General features: G+C 35.7%; 2 protein-coding genes across 6 annotated transcripts in view; one reads left to right on the forward strand and one right to left on the reverse strand.

The window, feature by feature from the left end:
* LOC115210772 (protein MNN4-like) overlaps positions 1-5,360 on the reverse strand; it is a 55,878-nt gene extending 50,518 nt beyond the window's left edge. Inside the window, exon 1 of the mRNA XM_029779492.2 lies at positions 5,265-5,360. The gene's annotated coding sequence lies outside the window, so the exon portion shown is untranslated. The remainder of the gene's footprint in view (positions 1-5,264) is intronic.
* The window catches only part of LOC115210299, a 39,349-nt gene extending 19,469 nt beyond the window's left edge, over positions 1-19,880 (forward strand). For 4 of the 5 annotated variants that reach the window (XM_029778818.2, XM_029778820.2, XM_029778821.2 and 1 more), the window contains exons 2-4: positions 8,592-8,805; positions 14,895-14,964; positions 18,908-19,880. In XM_029778818.2, coding sequence (XP_029634678.1) covers positions 8,715-8,805; positions 14,895-14,964; positions 18,908-19,166 — 420 coding nt within the window. In that variant the 5' untranslated portion in view covers positions 8,592-8,714 and the 3' untranslated portion in view covers positions 19,167-19,880. The remainder of the gene's footprint in view (positions 1-8,591; positions 8,806-14,894; positions 14,965-18,907) is intronic. The other variant, XM_036502205.1, reaches the window with a different exon arrangement.
* The last annotated feature ends 1,952 nt before the right edge of the window (positions 19,881-21,832 follow it).

Here is a 21,832-nt window from a genome sequence, read left to right on the forward strand (position 1 = left end):
TAATATTTTGTGAACATCCCTCTACTGTCAATGACCTCTTGACATCTGTTACTACAGGACTGAATTAATTTCTTGCAAAATGATGGAGTAATATTGTTCCATTTGTTTTCCAATAATTTCCAGAGTTCATCATGGTTCTTTGGAATACTCCTTTGTGCCCCATCTCCAATAATCTTCCAAATGTTTTCTATAAGGTTGAGGTCAGAACTTTGTGGTGGCTAGCCCATGAGATCAACCCCTTCATTCAAAAAAATCTTTGACTCTCTTCACAGTGTGACAGGGAGTGTTGTCTTGCACGAAGATAGGAGGGTGAACTGACAAGGATCGGAGATGAGGAAGGGCATGCTGTCTAAGAATCTGCTTGTAGATTTCAGCATTGGCAGTCCTTTGTAGTCAAATAAGGGGACCAGGACCAGCAGCAGAAATCACTCCCCATATTTCACTGTCTTCTTCACACATACACGAGATAACCTTTCGCCATTTCATCGTCGAACATACATCTCACCATTGGATCCAATTGCATTAAACTTCGATTCATTGCTAAAATGAACCTGCGACTACTGTCCTGTCCAAATGACATGTTTGTGAGCAAAATGAAGACGGGCTCTTTGATTCTTCTTGACGATCAGAGGTTTCTTTGCTGGTGCCCAAGCAAGTAACCTAGAACCTCATAACCTCTGAGAACTTGTTTTGCATGATATGTCGACATTGGAAGTGGAGCTAAACTTGTGGGATATCTCAGCAACACTCTTAAACCTATTCTTCAGTGATATTCTAATCATAATACGATCCTACTGAGGTCTACCAGTTTTGGGTTTAGTATCTGTCGATCCTGATGACTTAAAACAATTTGTTGCACAACACCTCTTGATCTTCCTACAGTAGTTGCTATCACAAAAGTTGACTTTCCCTATTGGTTAAGGCACACAATACTTTGCTCTTCATCACGGGCCACCGGTCGTCTCTCACAAGCCGCCATGTTGACAGTTGAATGTCCCAATAATGTAAGATCATAAGAAATAACTGTTAGCCCATTAACAGTCTACTAAACAACAGTAGTTCATTTTTTTCTAAGTGACACTTAACTTTTGGTCACTGCAATTTGGAAGATTGTTTGCTTATTTCCTCATAACTTACGAAATATTTATTCCATTCACTTGAAATTTTCACGAAAGATAGATATTAGATATATCTAAATATGTGGAAAATATCTAGTCTCAACGTGTTGTTAATCTTCTATAGTAACTATTTCAATACACTTGTTCTTTCTGACCCTTAAATTATGGCCGCTACTGTATATACACATACATACACACACACACACACACATGTATACACACACATACATGAATACATATACATATGTACATACATATGTATATATTGGTATTAATAATAATAATGAGTATGGAGACTTGTACATCCACAAAGTATTTAATAGTTATATGCAGCATATCACAACGCCTTATACGTGTTTCCACTGCAGCGACTACTCACTGTTGCAGATGCGACTTTTCAGTATTGTCAGTGCAGTTTCATCAGGGTCCATCCATCTGGTCTTCTTCAAGGTCAACTGGCTGAAGTAAAATTTTGTTAGTTGTTCTGTGGGAAGCAGGTGTGTTGTTATTTATAGATATGTGCTGTTGACCTTGATTTCACCTTAGTCCTTGTCCAAAGTTGAGGCTTGGTCCTAAAATAGGTCAATACCTAGGTGGTTGTTTTTGTGAGGTTCCTTGTTCTGCTTGCATTATTTTTGATTCTGAATGCTGTGTTTGTATTGAAGTGTTTTTGGTTGGGTTCATCCATTTTTTGTGTTGGGTATTCATTGATTTGATGATGTTTATAACTATTTTTTTATTAAATATTTTTGTTTAATTGCTATTATTTATATTTATATTAGGCTTTAAATTTTGCAGGGGCATTGACTATCTAGAATCATTTATATTGTTTAGAAGTCTATGTGTGTATGTGTAAACAACTCACTGCTTGTTCTTGTCTTGCATTTATTAATGTGTATTTTGATGTAAATAGTTGGTAAGCCTCCTCTACACAGAAGCCACTTCTATTTCCCCCTATGCTATAAGGCTTAGCAGTACTAATTAGTTCCCAATCCCCTCCAAACTCATTTTATATATGTATATATCTTTTTTATTTTTTTACTTGTTTCATTCATTAGATTGTGGCCATGCTGGAACATCACTTTGAAGAATTTTTAGTTGAATATGTCAACTCCAGTACTTACTTTTTAAAGCCTGGTATTTATTCTGTCAGTCTATTTTGCTAAACTGCTAAGTTATGAGGATGCAAAATACACCAGCACTGGTTGTCAAGCAGTGGTGGGCTGACAAATACAGACACAAAGATACACACACATATATACAATGGGCTTCTCTCAGTTTTTGTCTACCAAATCCACACACAGGGCTTTGATTGTCCTGAGGCACTTGCCCAAGGCACCATGCAGTGGGACTGAACCCAAAACCATGTGGTTGAGAAGCAAGCTTCTTACTACACAGCCATGCCTAATAAAAACAAGTTTACATTAATCTGATGGGTTGAGTTTTGTAGAGTATAAATTTATATATATATATATATAATATATATATATATATATATATAAATATATATTTTTTATATTATAATTTTGTTCCTAGCATATATCTAAAACAGAATTAGAAGAAATTTTATAAACAAAGAACAAACAAACTTCACCTCCACAAAACAGGTGTGGCTGTCTAGTAAGAAGTTTGCTTCTCATATGGCTCTGGATTTAGTCCCACTGCATGACACCTTGAGCAAGTATCTTCTACTATAGCTTCGTGCCAACCAAAGCCTTGTTAGTGGATTTGGTAGATGGAAACTGAAAGAAGCTCATCGTATATATGTATGTGTGCATGTGCATCTTTGTGTCTGTGTTTGGCCCCCACCATCGCTTGACAATTGATGTTGGTGTGTTTTCACCCCAATAAGCTAGCTGTTTGGCAAAAGAGACTGATAGAATAAGTACTGGGCTTATAAAGAATAAGTCTTGGGGTCGATTTCTTCATCTAAAATCCCTTTAAGGTCGTGCTTCAGCATGGCCATAGTCAAAGTGACTGAAACAAATAAAAGTAAAAAAAAAATAAAGAAAAAGTACCAATAAAATTGCTTATAGAACAATGAACACCAAGAGAGAAACATATAAATATACAATCTCTGCTCAAAACTTTTGTAAACATCAAAGCACAAGAGAAATATTTTCCTATACTAACAAAGCCATGACATGCCTTACAGATGTAAGCAGGAAATACCATAAATAAATAAAAACAGGACCAACCTAAACTCACCACCTATCTACATTGTTTTGTGGGAAAAAATTAACACACCTTATTACTAAATCCTTCAATACTGGACTTTATATATCTTTGACTTGTATATTGCTAAAGCAAAAGGATGATTAAATACCAAACTCAACAAAAAGACTGTCACACTGCCTGTCTACCTAACAAAAGAGAAACGCCAACAGGCTTGTTTACAAAGTTCTACATGCATGAATAAACTTTAAACAATAACATAATCCTGAATTTAATCAACCTCTTTTACTCTTTTACTTGTTTCAGTCATTTGACTGTGGCCATGCTGGAGCACCGCCTTTAGTCAAGCAAATCGACCCCAGGACTTATTCTTTGTAAGCCTAGTACTTATGCTGTCAGTCTCTTTTGCCGAACCGCTAAGTTACGGGGATGTAAACACACCAGCATCGGTTGTCAAGCGATGTTGCGGGGGGACAAACACAGACACACAAACATATACACACACATACATATATATATATATATAAATTTTTCAAAAGCACCTTTCCATAAAAACCTAATTACTGCCCCAACCCAAACTTACATGCTCATAGATGATTCTTAACTCCACAGAGACTTTATAAAAGCAAAACTAATTCCAATGCATCCAATGATGACTTAGCTGGCTGAAACTTCCAAGTCACTGTCAACAACATTCTTGTATAAGAATAATAAGCACACACGTGCATGCACATGCATATGTGTAGTTATGTATTTGTTTTGCTAGATTCCTGATGTGAAATCATGTGTTGAAAGAGATATTGTTATATTTTGGGATGGTCATTTAGCAGGAAAAATGTCTGTAGCTATTGTAAAGTGGGGCATGGAAGACATGTCGATATGTTCCCTCTGTGTGTGTGTGTGTGTGTGTGTGTGTGACAGGTTTCTTTCAGTTTCCATCTACTAAATCCACTCACAAGGCTTTGGTTGGCCCACAGCTATAGTAGAAGATATTTGCTCACAATGCAAAGCAGTGGGACTGAACTTGAAACCATGTAGTTGGGAAGTAAGCTTTTTAACCACACAGCCATGCCAGTGCCTCATATAGCTATGTGTGTGTGTATTATCAGATGAATTTGTTTTTTGCTTCTGATTTTATTTACATCAACACAAAGAATATTGTTATTGCTGTGTTTTATGATTTTTTTATAGCTCTACTTTTCCTGTACAACTTTTATGTATTGCTTTTGAAATTTGAATAAATCTTACCATATGACAATGGTAGAAAAAAAAAATGAGGATTTTTGACATTTGCTTATCTTGCTTTTCAGTCAAGGTTTCAGATCAGCTAAGCTGCTTGAGACATTTGTCCTGTGTACAGAGAAGGTACTTTTACTGTACAAAAATGATTTTCTGACATGAAGGAGAGGAAATTTCATGTTACAGACTCTTCATTCCAGCCAATTTGTTAAAGAGGATTGAATGAATGAGCTCATCTACAAGGGTCCAAACTAATCCACAATGGAATTGGCCCTGCAGATAGGATACTCTCATGATACCATCACCATCAACATCACCCAATGGATAACATTCAAAAGCTCAGTGCATCTGGATCCAAACTCCCATGTTTCTCTGTTGCTGTCAGTTCATTCACTTAACTCCAGGCTGCTCATGGATACAAATGGAGATTTCTTTACTTTATTGTCACCAGCAATGAAAAACAATGTCTGTACATAAATGTGAAGCAGAAGAAAGAATAGCTTTGTCCTGACAAGCAAACAACACATTGAGCCAAGCCAGAGCTGCATCCCTGCAAAACTGATCTGCATTTGGTGGGATTAGGCATGGCTAATCTACTACAAAATGTTTAAAAACAACTACATGGACAGTGCAGAGTTTTACATTTATCAAATGCACCAGCTCAGCAAGGCAATCCTGCTGAAGCAACACAACTGGTGACATGGCTTACTTCTTCAACACAACAGTACTCACCTGCACATTGCTTATTTGATCAAAACTGCTTATTCAAGAGCTCACCAGGGAAGTTCTACTGTACCCACTATATTCTCCTAATAAAGCACCTTCAGATTATCACCTTGTTTTGGTTACTTTCCAACAGGTTGTGACATGGAGCTGAAAAATGATTCAATGTATTCTTCAAGTGAAGACTTGGCAATTTCCATTATTAAGGCATTTACAAGCTAGTGGAACGTTGACAAGAAATTATGAACAATGAAGGAGAATAAATTATTGACTGCACTGTTAGAATTGTTGAAAATAAGAATTAAAATAAATGGTAAAAGAAACAATTTTATCTGAGAATATATTAATATATATATATACGTGTGTGTGTGTGTGTGTGTGTGTGTCTGTATGCATATGTGTGTGTGCGTGCGTGTATATATATATATATATATATATATATATATATATATGTATGTATATGTTCTCTATAGCAAGACACCTGTTCGCATTCTTCTATCATAGTTTAGCCTCTCAGCACCTGGCATAAAGGCACTGCTCCCTTCTAAATCACTTCTACCTCCACACTTAGCCAGGGGGCTTTTCTCTTTCCTTTTCTTTTCTGACTTACAATTTACTTAGTGACCTCACTAGTACTGGTGGTACAAAAAAAAAGCACTCAGTACACACAGTAAGGTGGTTGGTGTTAGGAAGGGCATCCATCCATAGAGAACATACCAAACCTGACACTGGAGCTCAGCACAGCCCTGCAACTTGCCAGATCCTGTCAAACTGTCCAACAGGTACCAGCATGGAAAACATACTTTAAATGATGATGATGATAATGACAATGATCTGTATAGCTATGTAAATATATATATATATATACACCAAATGAAGGAAATAGAAAATGGAATTCATAAGATTCTTTATTAATTACAACCATCATTTTGACCCATCTTGCATCAGTCCTTCATGGATGAGATACTATACAACCGGTTGTGGTGCATCCCTCAGTGCAGATATGTCATGTCAGATAACTTTTCAAAAGGTACCTCACTTAATAAACTCGGTTTCGTTTGATTCTATTATATATGGTATCTCTACATGTAATTGATAAGTATGTACCAGCTGCCAGGAATGTGTTTAATATGTAAAATTGGTATAACCAATAATGTTATACTGCTTTATTTAGTGACTATTTAAGCAATGAGTTGGAGGGTGGTTAATGAATTGGGTGTGGTGCTGAAGAAGGAGGAAGAACTCCTGAAATATACATATGCATCCATTACCAATTTTTCCATCTTCTTTTGCATTGTTCAGATACGAAATGTTGTAACAAATCAGTGCTGGCTATAATTTCTATAGAAAATTTGTTGAGTTAACCTTAACATGTGATTTAATAGCACTGCTGACACAATAGGACACACTATTGACTTTTACTGTTTTTAACATACTTTGTAGTATATTCTGCTTGTATAATGAAATAGTATCCCTAAAAGTAATTAGCATATACTTATATAGTGTCTACAGCATCATGCTTATGCTTCCTTTCCTTACAAAAACTCTCTTTGGCTCCCTTTTCCTCACTGCCCTCCTCTCCTATAACAAATTTATTTATATACTATTCGTGCTTGTTTTAATTTTGATTTTGTCAACTTACATTAAACAGTTTATGTGATTTTTCCTTGCAGCAGAAATTCTATCAATGTTTGAAATGTAACAACATTCTGTCCCATACACTTCAGATGTTTATATGATTATTTGCCGCCTGATTCCCACTGCAACATTTCAAAGACCAATGTATTGTTTTGAAAGTTGACTTTTGTTTGATGATTAGTTACATGACTCTCAGAATAATAGTTTGTAAGGTTTTTCAGCTTCAGCAGAACTAATAAATGTATGTACATTCGTATGCATGCACGTACTTACATACATACCTACATATATGTGTGTGTGTGTGTATTTGTTTCAGTATGTGGTGTGTGTGTATACACACACACACATAATAGAAGCAGGCAGGCCTGAGTAGAGAAGGCACATCATTCAGAGGTCACAAACAGCAACAAAAGGACTTTGTCAAACCTAGCTGATTGGTCAGTTGACCAAGCAATTAATCAAACAACTGATTAGTTAATTAATTTAATGTCAAGAAATTGACTAATAACAATAACAATAATAATAATAATAATTATTATTATAATAATGATAATAATAGTAATAATAAATGAAGTTGAAGTTGAACCAGCATGTGTGTATTTATTTATTAGCTTTCTTGAGATATAAAAAAATCTGTTTCAACACACTTCATATCATGAAGTTTGCAAACCAAATACAAAAATATATGTGTATATATAATGTCATATATGTGAAGGCACGTGGCTCAATGGTTAAGGTATTCAGCTTATGATCATAAGATTGTGTGTTTGGTTCCTGGTGGTGCATTGTGTTCTTAAGCAAGACGCTTTATTTCCTGTTGCTTCAGTCCACTCAGCTGGCAAGAATGAATAGTACCTGTAATTTAAAGGGCCAAACTTGTCACTCTCTGTGTCATGCTGAATTTCCCTCAGAACTACATTGAGGATACTGGCTGTGTGGTAAGTAGCTTGCTTACGAACAACATGGTTCTGGGTTCAGTCCCACTGCATGGCACCTTGGCCAAGTGGCTTCTACTATGGCCTCAGGCCAACCAAAGCCTTGTGAGTGGATTTGGGAGATGGAAACTGAAAGAAGCCTGTCGTGTATATATATATATAATATATATATATATAATATATATATATATTTGTGTGTCTGTGTATGTCCCCCCAACATTGCTTGACACTGATGCTGTTGTGTTTACATCCCTATAACTTAGAGGTTCAGCAAAAAAGACCGATAGAATAAGTACTAGACTTACAAAGAATAAGTCCTGGGGTTGATTTGCTCGACTAAAAGGCGGTGCTCCAGCATGGCCACAGTCAAATGACTGAAACAAGTAAAAGAGTAAAGAGTGTCTATGATGTGCGCAGCCATTTGCACAATAATTTCATGAACAGGCTGTTCCATCGATCTAATTAGCTGGAATCCTCATCTCCATGACCAACAAAATGCCAGTATATGCATGCATACATTTAAGGAAGGCACATTGGATTATATAGTTCTTGAATGACAATGTCTGAATAACAAGTTGAAAAATCGATGTTGGAATGCCTTTATCAATCTACTGGATTGAGCTCCATCTAGAACTAAACAGCTATAACAAATTCTGCTTGTTAAGGGTTAATCTCAGGGTTTTTAACACCAAAATCTACTACAACAGCAACAACAACAATTATTACGTCAATATTCTGATGTTCTTTCTGTTCTCCTTTTCAGAATCAGTTGAAATTGAGGATAATTCTACAGTTCATCATTGCTGATGGTGTTTTTATCATTCTACAAGAATCATCACATTTTCCAATGATCTACATATCTGGGCTTGCTTGAGGGTTATACATCATGAATAAAACCACAACATTCCAGCTATCTACACAATCATTAACCACGTTTCACCCACTTACACAGTCATCCAACAATGATGTAATAATAGGTATATCTTATATGTTTCACTTTAGTTCTTGAATTTTTATGCAAATTGAGACACCATCTGTATTAAAATAATCAAGCTATTTATTCATTTTGTCACCACATCTTAATATATATTGGGTCATCCCATAAATAATGCATGTTTTTTCAATTACATGAACTAAAAGTCAGAGGGGGACAGGATAAACCAACTGCATGAACTTGCTATAAAAGCAGGTAGTAATTTTACCTTGACTTAGTGCAACTTTGGAAGACTGCTTTTCAATTTTAACAGTTATTTTTTCAAATCTATAATGGAAGTGACAAAGGAGCATTTTCAGTATATTTTGCCAGAAAAATGTGAGGAATATTAATGCAGTATATGGAGATCAGACAATAAGTGTAACCAGTGTCAATGGTGGTTCCAGAAATTCCAAGCCAGAAACTACAGCCTAGAAGACAAGTCTTGTCCTGGAAGATTTGTAGAACTTGACGAGGACATCCTGCAAACCCTGGTGGAACAAAATCCCATTGTAACAGTTGAGGATCTAGCAGAGAAACTTGGATTTGGTCATTCAACCATTCATTAACACCTGTGTTCCTCACAAATTTTCCGAGTCTAATCATGCGCAGAGAGTGAACATGTGCTCTTCTATGTTGTCATGTCTCACAAATGAACCTTTTTTGGACTGAATAGTGACTGGTAATGAGAAATGGGTTCTCTATAAAAATGTCAAGTACCAAAGACAGTGGGTAAGGAAAGGAGAAACACTGGCACTCAGGCTAAAGAAGGTCTTTACCCCATGTTATCTGTTTGGTGGGATATGAAAGGTTTAGTCCACTTTGAACTTTTAAACCCAAACCAAACGATAACGAAGGAGATCTACTGTGAGTAGCTTCAGCAGCTTAAGTTAGCACTAGAAGAAAAATTACCATCTTTGGTTTCAAGACGAAAGGTGTTCTTCCATCACAATAATGCTCAGCCACATACAGTGAGAATGACACTCCAAAGGCTGGAGCAGTTTGAATGGGAAATGATGCTACACCTATTGCCCCATCTGATTACCATTTATTCTGCAGTCTTCAAAATCATTTGGATTGAAAAATATGAATTTTGTAGACAAGGTCAGAACAGAAATGGAGAAGTATTTTTTATCACAAACAAATGAATTTTGAAAGAGGGTCCTTGCAAGTCTACCAGATAGATGGAAGAGCATTGTAGAAAATGAAGGAAAGAAAATTTTAGATTAAAAAGAACTTTATTTATTGTAATTTGGAAAAATAAAAGTATAAAAAAAGGCATTATTTATGGAATGACCCAATAAAATGAATGTGTGTTTACATACATGTGTATGTGGGTTTGTGAGTATATATATATATATATAAGTATGTGTGTGTGTTTGCATATATGCATTTAGCTATGTATATATGTTTGTGTGTATACGGGGCCAGCATCAGGAAGTGCAGAACTCAATTAGAGAATTGTCAGTGGGGTCCTCTACTCTATAAATGTTAAAGACTGATGTTTTATGAATCATGTAGTATACCAGTCCCTTCCCAAAAAGCATTGAAGGATCGAAGCTCCACCATTAGCCACAATGACATACTAAACAGCAAAAGCTTATATGAGAGATTTAATGTTTTATTACAAGTCAAGCATGTGTGTGTGGCCCAATCTGAACAAATCAGTCTAACTTTCTTAACCCTTTCGTTACCAACCCGGCTGAAACCAGCTCTGGCTCTGAGTACAAATGTTTTGTTTTCATAAGTTTTGAATTAAAATCTTCCACCAAACCTTAGTCACAATTCATGTTTCTTAGCTTAATGATAACTAAGTTATTTTACTAAATTCTTAATTATATTTAAAGTAATTGAAAGAAACACAGAGCATCTCAACAGAAATACAGTAACAAAAGGGTTAAAACTGTCACTTTGTGTATATCACTAATCCTTATCTGTTCCAAGTAAGATAATATTTCTCCATGGCTAGACATGTTTTCATGGAAGTACACTGCTTGTAAGATGGTGATACTTGTTTTATAATTATCATGTGATGTCAAGACAAAGAGACAGTAACATTCTCACTTTCCAACACATATAAACATATGTATACATACACATACATGTGCACATATACATACACATTATACACACATACTTTTTTTTATTATTATCAGTCAACCATAGAGGAAACTATAGCATCTGCATGTCATAATGTTTTCTATGTAAATATATGCAACAGGCTTCTTTCAGTTTTCATCTACCAAATCCACTCACAAGGCTTTGGTCCATCAAGGATTATAGAAGTTACTTGCCAAACATACCACACAGAGGACTGAACCCAAAGCCAAGTGGCTGGGAAGCAAACTTTTTATCACATGGCTATGCCTGCACCTACACATACACACGCATGCACACGCATGCACACACACACACACACACACACACACACACACACATTTATAGATTTAGTTTAAAAATTCCGAGAAGGAAATAAAATTGACTTCTTTCTCTGTGATTATCTCATTGTTTAAATATTTTGTTTTCTTGTACAAACAGACTGCTTGTGCATGCAGCCCTCCCTTCAACCTGTTGCCTATTCTATATACCTACACTATTTAATCTCCTAACTGTTTTCCCCGTCATCTCTTCTACACACCATACTATGCTACCCACTATTGAGAAGAAAGCTGAGGAAGTGATAAAGGACCAAGAGATGTGGCAATTTGCTGTACTTCATAAATAATAGAAATAGGCATACAGTTTTATGCAACTGTGCTAGAGGTAAAGTATGCCTATTGGACTCAGAATGTCAAACTAACAACCTGGTCCATAGATGCCAAGTTACCTGGGAGGGAATACTTTTATAGGAGCCAGTTCTCCTAACCAATTGTTTAAATTCTTTTAGAAATAGGAAAAAAAGTAAATAACACAAGCCTAAGCAAACTAATTTGGTCAATTAGAGACAAAAATAACAGCTATTCCATCGATTGGGAACTAATTGGGATTGTTAAGCCTTATCAAGTAGGGGGAAATAGATGAAACCTATGCGTAGAGGAACTTAACCAGATATTTACAACAAAACATATGTTAATTACAACAAGAAACAAACAAACTCTAAGAAGTTTACACAAACACAGTAGGACCTTTTAAGACATACAGGGATCATTCAAGATAGCAACAATTGAGCTTCATGTAACAAATAAAATAGCATAACCTAAACATTAAAAAAATTTAATAACTATCCTTAATAAAAAAAAAAATACCTTACCCAATGTGTAACATAAATCAGAGCTGCCCAACTAAAAAAATGAATATGAACAAACATGAACTCTTCAATACAAACACTACATTGAAAATCAAAAGCATGCAACCATTAAAATGAACAAAGAACTTTACAAAAACACTAATCTAGACCTTGACCTATTTTATATTAATCTCTAACTTTGGACAGCGACTGGTGTGTGTCTGAGGTCAGCAGCACATACCTGTAAATAACAACACCCCACCTCTCACAGAACACTAACTAACAGAAATTTACTTCATATCAGTTCGCTTCGAGGATGACCAAATGGACAGACCCTGATGAAGCTGCACTGACAATAATGCAAGGTTGCATTTGCAACAGTGTGTAGTTGTTGCAGCAGAAACACATGTAGGTCATTTTGATATGCTGTATATAACTTTAAAATAAATTTTGTGGATGTACAAGATTCCATACTGTTCATGATATATATATATACACACACACACACACACACACACCACACACACATATATATATATATATATATATATATATAATATATATATATATATCTGTAGAACTTATCCCTTCGATAGGTCCCCATGTATGGAGAACAATTGTTTATATATATATCATCATCATCACTTAACAACTTTTTCCATGCTGGCATTGGCTGGATGGTTTGATAAGGGCTGGCTAGGCAGAAGACTGCACTGGGCTTCACTGTCTGTTTTGGCAGATGAAATCTCTCTCTCTCTCTCTCATACACACGCACACACGCACAAGAGAGATTATGTCCAGAATGAGGTCATACATTTTATCACAATTATATTATGTAATTTAATCCTACCAACAAAACATAGCTATAACATAGGTACAATAAGTGTTAGAGAATAACAATTTATTATTAGGAGAGATAGTTTTGTAGCAGTAGACATTATGTAACAGGTTTGTGAAACAGCATGATGGTGTACATGGGTATATAATTACACATACATGTATATCTATATATATATGTGTTTATTTGTATGTGGATATATATATATACATATACTTCCAGAACCACACTAATAGTTTAGGAGTGAAATTTAGAATTTCTCAGTTTTCAGTGAATCGATTTTGATAAAACTTTTCCTGGCTGATTTGCACACTAGGGCAATGCCATTATTATATTTTCATTATTCTGTGTAACATACTTACTTTTTTATTTCAGATTCTTCAGTTTTTGGGTGAACCACACTAATAGCATCTCTCCACTCTAAGAACAATGGGATGTGGAAAAGGCCTTAACGATGAAAAGTCTGTCATCATCAAGGAAAGTGCTAAAGGCACGTCTCTTCATGCCATTGCAGAGAAGTTGTCATGTGAACATGGTTTGATGATTCCTGAAAGATCCTTCTCCAAGGAAGAAACAATCCGATTGTGGGACCTCCAAGACTGTGACAGCTAGGGATTTAAGGAATATTGGCCGCAAGTTACATGAGAAACCAGGACAAATAAGCAAAGCCATTTTCACTGCCTGCAGACTTCCTCATGTACCAAAAACCACCAGAAATCGCATCCTCAGGACCATGGCTTCCATGCAAGAACCCCTGAAATTGCTTCCTTTTACGTCCTGTCACAGGAGTTTGGAGCTTCAACAGGCCCAAAAGTACACGACGTTAGACATGAGTTATGTTCTGTTCACTGACAAAACCAAGGCGACCTTTGATGGACCTGATGGTTGGGAAAATGGTTGGGTCTATTTTGGAGATGAGAGTCACCAACATTTACGACGAAAGCAACAGGGTGGAGGTGTCATATTGTGGGCTGGTATCATTGGGGACAAACTAGTTGGCCCAGTCAGGGTGCCTGAAGGGGTTAAGGTGACTGCAGCCACCTACTGCAATCTCCTGAAGATGGCCTTAGATCCCTGGTAGATGACATACTACTGTCACTTTTAAGAAATCTCATATTCATGCATGACCATGCTTCTGCTAGGCCCACCCAAACATTACTAGGGTCTCATGGCATACAAGATGAAAGGTTGATAGTGTGGCCACCAGCATCTCTGGATTTCAACCCTATCGAAAATTTTTGGTCCATCATTAAACAAGATGTTTATACTGATGAACGCCAATTTATGTCGTAAGACGTCTTATGGGCAACCATCAAAGCTGCCGTGGAGGCAGTCCCACCTGCTACTATTAAGAAATTGATAGATTCCATGACTAATAGGGTTTTTGAAGTTATCTGTTGAAATGGCACTCATATAGCTAAATAATTTATTATGTCAATAAATGTTATAATATTATTATGCTTTTCTGTTAAATATATGCTCAATGTATGCTTAATGTATCATTACCCTTTGTTTTCTGAAAAAACATGTCTAGATGGGCAGTTTTTATTTAAAATCTATCAGCATGGTTCACCTTAAAACTGAAGAATCTGAAATAAAAAAGAAAGGACACTACACAGAATAATGATAACATAACAATGGTGTTACCACAATGTGCAAACCAACTGGCAAAAGTTTTATCAAAATTGATTCACAGAAAACTGAGAAATCTTAAATTTCATTCCTAAGCAATTAGTGTGGTTCTAGGATGTGTGTGTATATATATATATACATATATATATATATATATATATATATACATACACACACGTGTATTTGTGTGTACATGTATGTGTAAGTGTATGAATATGGCCATGTATGCATGGGTGTATATGGATGTGCTTGTGTATGGTATATACACAGATGTGCAAATCTTGGCCTTCGCTTGGTGTCCTTAATATTAAAATAGCTTGATTCTAATGAATCCAACAAATAATTAATAATAATAATGATATATGCATAATGTAAATCTTTTTTCTGTTTGCAATAGGTGTCTCTATATCTGTGGTTCTTTTAATTCTGGTTATCTCTCTAGCTCTACTTTGCAAATATAAACCACAGTAAGTGTACTTTATTTCTCATAGTTCTGAATATATTGATGTCAGCCCTTATCTGTGTGTCATTCTTAATCCAGCTGTATTGAATACAGCTATGATTACCAATGTTGTTATATGTACACGCTGATAAAGCTTAAATTTGAGAGGATGAATAAAATTGTGATGTCAGAATTATATGCAATTATGTCAGTTCACAGAGCATATAAGAGCTGGATTGCTGCCTTCAGATTTGATCCTGGTTTTTATATGTAAATATGAAATATAATTTATTATATTGATACAAACTTGGCCTAGTGGTTAGGGTCTTGCACTCACAATTGTGAGATCATGGTTTCAATTCCTAGACCAGGTAAAGCATTGTGTTCTTGAGCAAAACACTTCATCTGAATTTGCTCTGCAGTCATTTCGACACCTGATGCTTGGTACACCATGCTCCTGTTCAGGCAACGTCAATTTGATGGAGAGAGTGAGTTAATGTATGGCATGAACATTTGATCACTATAAACAAATCATTTGTGCAGGCCATTCACTAAAAGCTGAACACTCATACATTATCTTCAAAGGGAGTGTCCATCCATACATTTGAAAAAATAGGTTATAGTTGAGAACTGAGAGAGAACTGCACTGGTATGACCATGTGATGTGTATGGATGAGGACAGCTGTGTGAAGAGATGTCACACTCTAACTGGATGGAACCTGTGGAAGTAGCAGACTCAGGAAGACATGGGATGAGGTGGTGAAACACGATCTTTGAATGTTGGGTTTCACAGAGACAATGACAAGTGACCAAGACCATTAGAGATATGCCGTGCTTGAGAAGACGACTTGTCAAGCCAAGTGAGATCGTAGTTGTGACTGATGCCAGTGTCACCTGACTGGCATGTAAAAAGCAGCATCTGAGTGTGGCCAATACCAGGGCCACCTGACTGACACTTGTGCCAATGGTGCATAAAAAGCACCATTAGAGCGTGGCCAATGCCAGTGCTGCCTGACTGGCACCCATGTCAGTGGCACGTAAAAAGCACCTGCTACACTCTCAGAGTGGTTGGCATTAGGAAGGGCCTCCAGCTGTAGAGACCTTGCCAAATTAGATTGTAGCGTGGTGCAGCCTCTCAGCTCACCAGTTCTCAGTCAAACTGTCCAAGCCATGCCAGCATGGAAAGCAGACATTAAACGATGATGATGTCATTTACTCCATCATGTTGTCAGACTCTTTGTGAATTTTTGATACAGTGCCTATCCATCATGTCAAAGAGAATGTAATAATTCTTTCTACTATAAGCATAGGACCTAAAAGTTTGGGCAAGTTAGGGCGCTAATTTATTACATTGACCCCAGTCCTCAAACGGTACTTATTTTATTAACCCTGAAAGGATGAAAGGCATAGTTGACCTCAACAGAATTTGAACTCAGAATGAAAAGCCAGAAGACATGTTGCTAAGCATTTTGTCCTGGGTGCTAACAATTCTGCCAACTTGCTACCTTATAATAATAAGAAATAAATGCATTGACTTGTTATGCTATTCATTTTATATCACATTCATTGAGTAGTGTCAAGTTAAGTATGTAAGATGCTTCCAGCATCTCAGCAGCTTTCTTGAAAGTCCAGCAGCTATACTGTGATGTTTTTAACAAATTTCAGCTTTCCTTGTTCTAGTCATACTTTTTGTTCAGAAATTTGAAATCCTTTTCCAAAAGGCACAACACAATTGCCACAACATTATTTAATCTGAGATTTTGATAAGAAATTCAATAGTATAAAGTATTGGACCGTCAACTCATCATATGTCCTGCCTTAAAACATTTCTTTCAACTTCATAATGATGAAAGGTAAGTTTAATCATTTAGTGTCTATCCTCCATGCTGGCATGGATTAGACAGTTTGACTAGGACTGGTAAGCTGGAGAGCTGTACAAGGCTCCAGTCTGATTTGGTTGGGTGGGTGCCTTTTACGTGTCACTGGCACTGGCCACAACTATGGTTTCACTTGGCCTGACATGTCTTCTCAAATACAGCAGTTCGCCAAAGGTCTCAATCACTTGTCGTTGCCTCTGTGAGACTCAACAGCTGAAGGTCATGCTTCACCACCTCATCCCATGTCTTCCTGGGTTTACCACTTCCACAGTTAGAGATTGGTACTTCTTTAGCTGTTAAAAGTAGATCCCAGATCTGTTAGGAATGTTGTATTCAATAGATTGCTATCCTGTCTAGTAGTAGGTTTATCTTTCATTAATGTAATACTACAAGGAGGTGCTGAAACGTTCCTGGTTTTAAGGGCATCACAAAAGGTCTGTTACAGGACCACTACAATAAGTGTGAATCTGAGAAGAGAATATGTTGAATGATATCATAATTAACTGATCCTCCTGTATTTTCTTTTACCCAAAACCAGGAACTTTTCTGCACCCCCTTGTATATATAAACAGTATTTAAATTAGCTCTTTTCATTATCCATCCCTAGACCTTTGAAGATGTTTAGCTTTATATAAGTTAGTTTTGTTCTTCAACAATTATGTTCCTGGAAATTAACTGAGAATCTTGATAAAAGAGTTTGTTTGTTGTAATGTATTGTAGGCAACAACATATTATCCAAGTTATGTTCATTTCTAATTGAACACTCTTCATCAGTAAATGAAATGATTGGTATTATAAAAATGCCAATTATCAGATAAGTTGAAATTTGTACTGTTAAAGGGTTCTATTTAATAATATAATTGAGAGTAATTGCTATGTGTGATTGGTCAAAGACATATATAAGAATATTGGTTTCAGATTTTGGCACAAGGCCAGCAATTTTGGGGAGGGAATAAGTCAATTACATTGACCTCATTATTCAGCTGGTATTTATTTTATCAACCCTGTAAGGATGAAAGGCAAAGTCAAATTCAGCAGAATTTGAACTCAGAACCTAAACGAAATGTCACTAAGAATTTTGTTTGGCATGCTAATGATTCTGCTAGCTTGCCGCCTTCATATGTAAGAATTGTTAGTAATATGGAATCATATTATTATTTGGTTGGGAAGTCACTGAAAACACCACAAAGTATAAAGCAATACTCAATCTAACAGAATCCATTTTTCTTCTTGCTGTGTCTATGGAAGTATTTGGTTTTAACACCAATTCTGAAAAATGGATGCTGTATGCCTTTCATGATACATATTTAAAAGTAGTGAGACTGAATCATTGAGAAGGAAGAGAATATTATATTTACTTTGTTAGTGATAGAAAATGACTCATTGCCTCTTAGCTCTTGAATAGTACTCTTTCAATTTATATATTTATTCAGTATAAACCTATAAGTTAAAGTAGTGAGGGAAGGCAAACAATTAGTCAAAGCAGGACAAGGACATTTGATTTCATTTAATCCAGTCTAAAAATTTAACTACATAATGAATGATAAAAATAGTACAAACTGGTAAAGATATTCTCTGACAGCTGTTTCTGGGATATCCCAGCTATTGGAGCCTTGCATTGAGCGAAGACTCTATAAGTCGGTATTCTATCATCAGAGAAATATAGACTAGACAGTGTAAAAAATGTTCCTCATCAGTGATATTTGTTGTAGCTTATTATGTCCAAGAAAGTAGGAGGGTCCAATTCAATTCATTTGGATCAGGTCTTCTTCAGAAAGAGTGGTTAAGTGGTACGTCAAAGTGAGAAGGGGGAAAGATATATTATACAGTACTCTATATTGAGTGAAAATGAAAGTGAATGCTAGCAGATCCATCATTGTGCATGGAATAAAGATACTTTCTGATGAGAGCAAAGATAAAAAGTTAAGAGGTATGCATTGAATATATATTACTCAGTATATTGAAGAGTATTCACTCTAGAGGGAAAGTGAATGCTAATAGTTCCAAAGTTGTGTGAATAATGAGAGGAGGAATAAATAGTATATTCAATATAAACCTATTATCATAAGATGATTCTTGTTTCTTTTTTAGATTATTTCCATGTTTTAATCACCATTATCAAAGAGCTCGTCAATCATCTCAAGTTGGCTTATCATTTGAGCAAGACAAAGATTACCAACATGATACAGATCCTCCTGAAAATGCGTCAACTGATGAAGGATATTTTTATGATGAAATATTTGGAAAATCTGCTTTTACTGATGAAACTACCAACCATTCTATAACTAACTTGTTTTCAATAACTGATTATGATGAAACTTCTGAACAATTTACTTCTGAGCGTTTCTGAATGGATATTAAAATCCGCTAGTGGCAGGTAAATTATTCTACTGTTTCTGGCAACTTGTTACTACAATACCACAAAAACTTTCAAAAGACTGCTATTAGAATTGTTTGTTAAAAAGAAATGGTTTCTATGGTCAAGAAATAATACAGCTGTAAACATACATCTTAGTATTAATCTTGCATGTATATGGATTTTGTAAATAGGCAAAGTGGAAGAAACAAAATAAGGGTTTCTTTTTATTTTAGAAAAAAACTAGATTTAACAAATATGGAGTAGTTTCCTTCTATAAACTGTAGGTTGTTATTTAACCCCAGGTTAAAATACTTTCAAGCAGTTAACACTAATTTTTCTTCTTTGGATATAATGTCTCTAGGATTTCATTATCCAATGTGCCCTTTCTCTTTTTAACATATATAGGAAATTTGGTTACTATTTCTGGTTCTTGAAACAACCATGTAGAGGCTCCTCCATTTGGGCGTATTAACTAATTAAAACAAAGATTTTGTAGGTGACGTAACAATTCTCAAACAAGGGGAAATAACTTTAAAAGAAAAATTTTAAATGCTGTTGTTTCATGGTGAAATTTAATTCTCCATACCATTTCTTGGTCAATATAGACATCATCCGTCAGTTTATCATGGACATATTTTATTATTCAAAAATAAATTTCATATTTTTGTATATTTTAAATAAAAAATTTTATTTTCCTTCAAATGATTCTTCTTTTACTCAAGCATTTTAATTATGAAATAATTTTTTTTATTAAAAGCAAACATTTAAAACTCATTATTAAATGTCTCCTTTCTCAACATGGCATTGAGCCATCATGATTGTATTCTCAAATACTTGGTATCATGTTTTCATTGTATCTTTATCTTTTAGCATTTACTTGTTGCAGTTATTAGACTTAGGTCGTGCTGAGACCCTGCCTTAAAGGGGTCTTAGGCAAATTGGCCCCAGTACTTATTCTGTTTATCAGTATGGTTACTTATTCTAGCATTCTCTTAAGCTAAACCACAAAGTTAAAGGAATGTAAACAAACTATAATCAGCTGTCAAGTGGTTTGAAGTGATAAATGCAGACACACATAAATGTGTCTGAATATATACTGACTCTTTTGTTGACTTTTTCATTTTTGAGACAAAACTACAGAACATATCAAGAATGCTTACAATTAAATATAAAAATTGTCTCTTATTCCTAATTAAAAACCAAAATTGATTATCTATTGAGTGTTTTCAGAAAACAATATTGCCTTTATTGATTTCCATCCAGTTTGCATTTTTTCTGCATGCCACACATCTGTTAACTTTTAGGGCCCTTCAAACGTTGGGCCTCATGGAGGTGATAAGTGACTGAGACCTTTGGTGGTATGCTCTGCTTGAGAGGACTCATCAAGCCAAGTGAAATCATTGTCGTGGCCATTGTTGGGGGTCATGTAAACAGCATCTGTGAAATTGTAGTTGTAACTGTTGTTGGTGTCATGTAAAAAGCACCCATTACACTCTTGGAGTGGTTGGTATTAGGAAGGGCATCCAGTCATAGGAACCATGTCAAATCAGACTGGAACTTGATACAGCTCTCCAGCTTACTATTTCCAGTCAAACAGTCTAACCCATGCCATCATGGAAAGCAGACATTAAATGATGATGATTATCATCATCATCATCATCATCAGTGTTTTAACATCCAGTTTTCCATGCTTGCATGAGTCATATGGAATTTGTTGAGGCTGATTTTCTATGAGTGGAGGCCTTTTGTTGCTCACCTTCACTTGTTTCCAAATAAAGTAATATTTCCCCATGACCAGACATGTTTTCACAGAAGATTGGAAACAAAAGATACTGCACTGTAACATTCGTTTATAATTGCCTAGCCAAGGAAACAGAAGCATACACACACATATTTATGTGTATATACACGACGGACTTTTAGTTTCTACCAAATCTACTCACAAAGTTTTGGTTTATCATTATCATCATTTAATGCCTTTTTTCCATGCTGGCATGGGTTGGACGGTTTGACAGGGGCTGGCTGGGCTAAAGACTGTACCAGACTTCACTGTCTGCTTTGGCAGGTTTTTATGGCTGGATGCCCTTCCTAACACCAAGGGCTATAACAAAAGACACTTGCAGAAGGTGCTATGTAGTAGGACTGAACCCCAAATCATGTAGTTGGGAACCAAACTTGTTCCCACACAGCCATGCCTGGACCTTCAATATCATTTGAAAAAGAAAACTGCTAAAATTTAGAGTAAATATTGATATTATTTTGAACTAAATACATTTTCTCTCGTTCACGAAAAGAAAGTTTACATTAATTGTGTTTTGTCTTTGAAAACACAAATTAACTTACCTTGAATAATGAATGTATGAGTAAATTGTAATTTTTTCTGGATATTTCAAACACTTCACATCTTTTTTATGATGAAGTATTCAATTTTTTTCCTTCCCTGAAAAGTTTTAGTTCTACTAGCAATATTATTATTATTTGTAAGGCAGTGAGCTGACATGAAATTGCGCCAACCTTGGCCAGCTTTTGCAACTGTAATCATAGCTCTTTGGAGCTAACTGGTCTTATGCTACTTCTACCACCCCTCAGACATTTCCAGCTCCTCTATTCTCCTTTTGTCTTCACCCAGTCTTTCCTCCCCAGACTATCTCTCCTCT

This window comes from Octopus sinensis, linkage group LG4 (genome assembly GCF_006345805.1).
Source record: "Octopus sinensis linkage group LG4, ASM634580v1, whole genome shotgun sequence".
Lineage (NCBI taxonomy): Eukaryota > Metazoa > Mollusca > Cephalopoda > Octopoda > Octopodidae > Octopus > Octopus sinensis.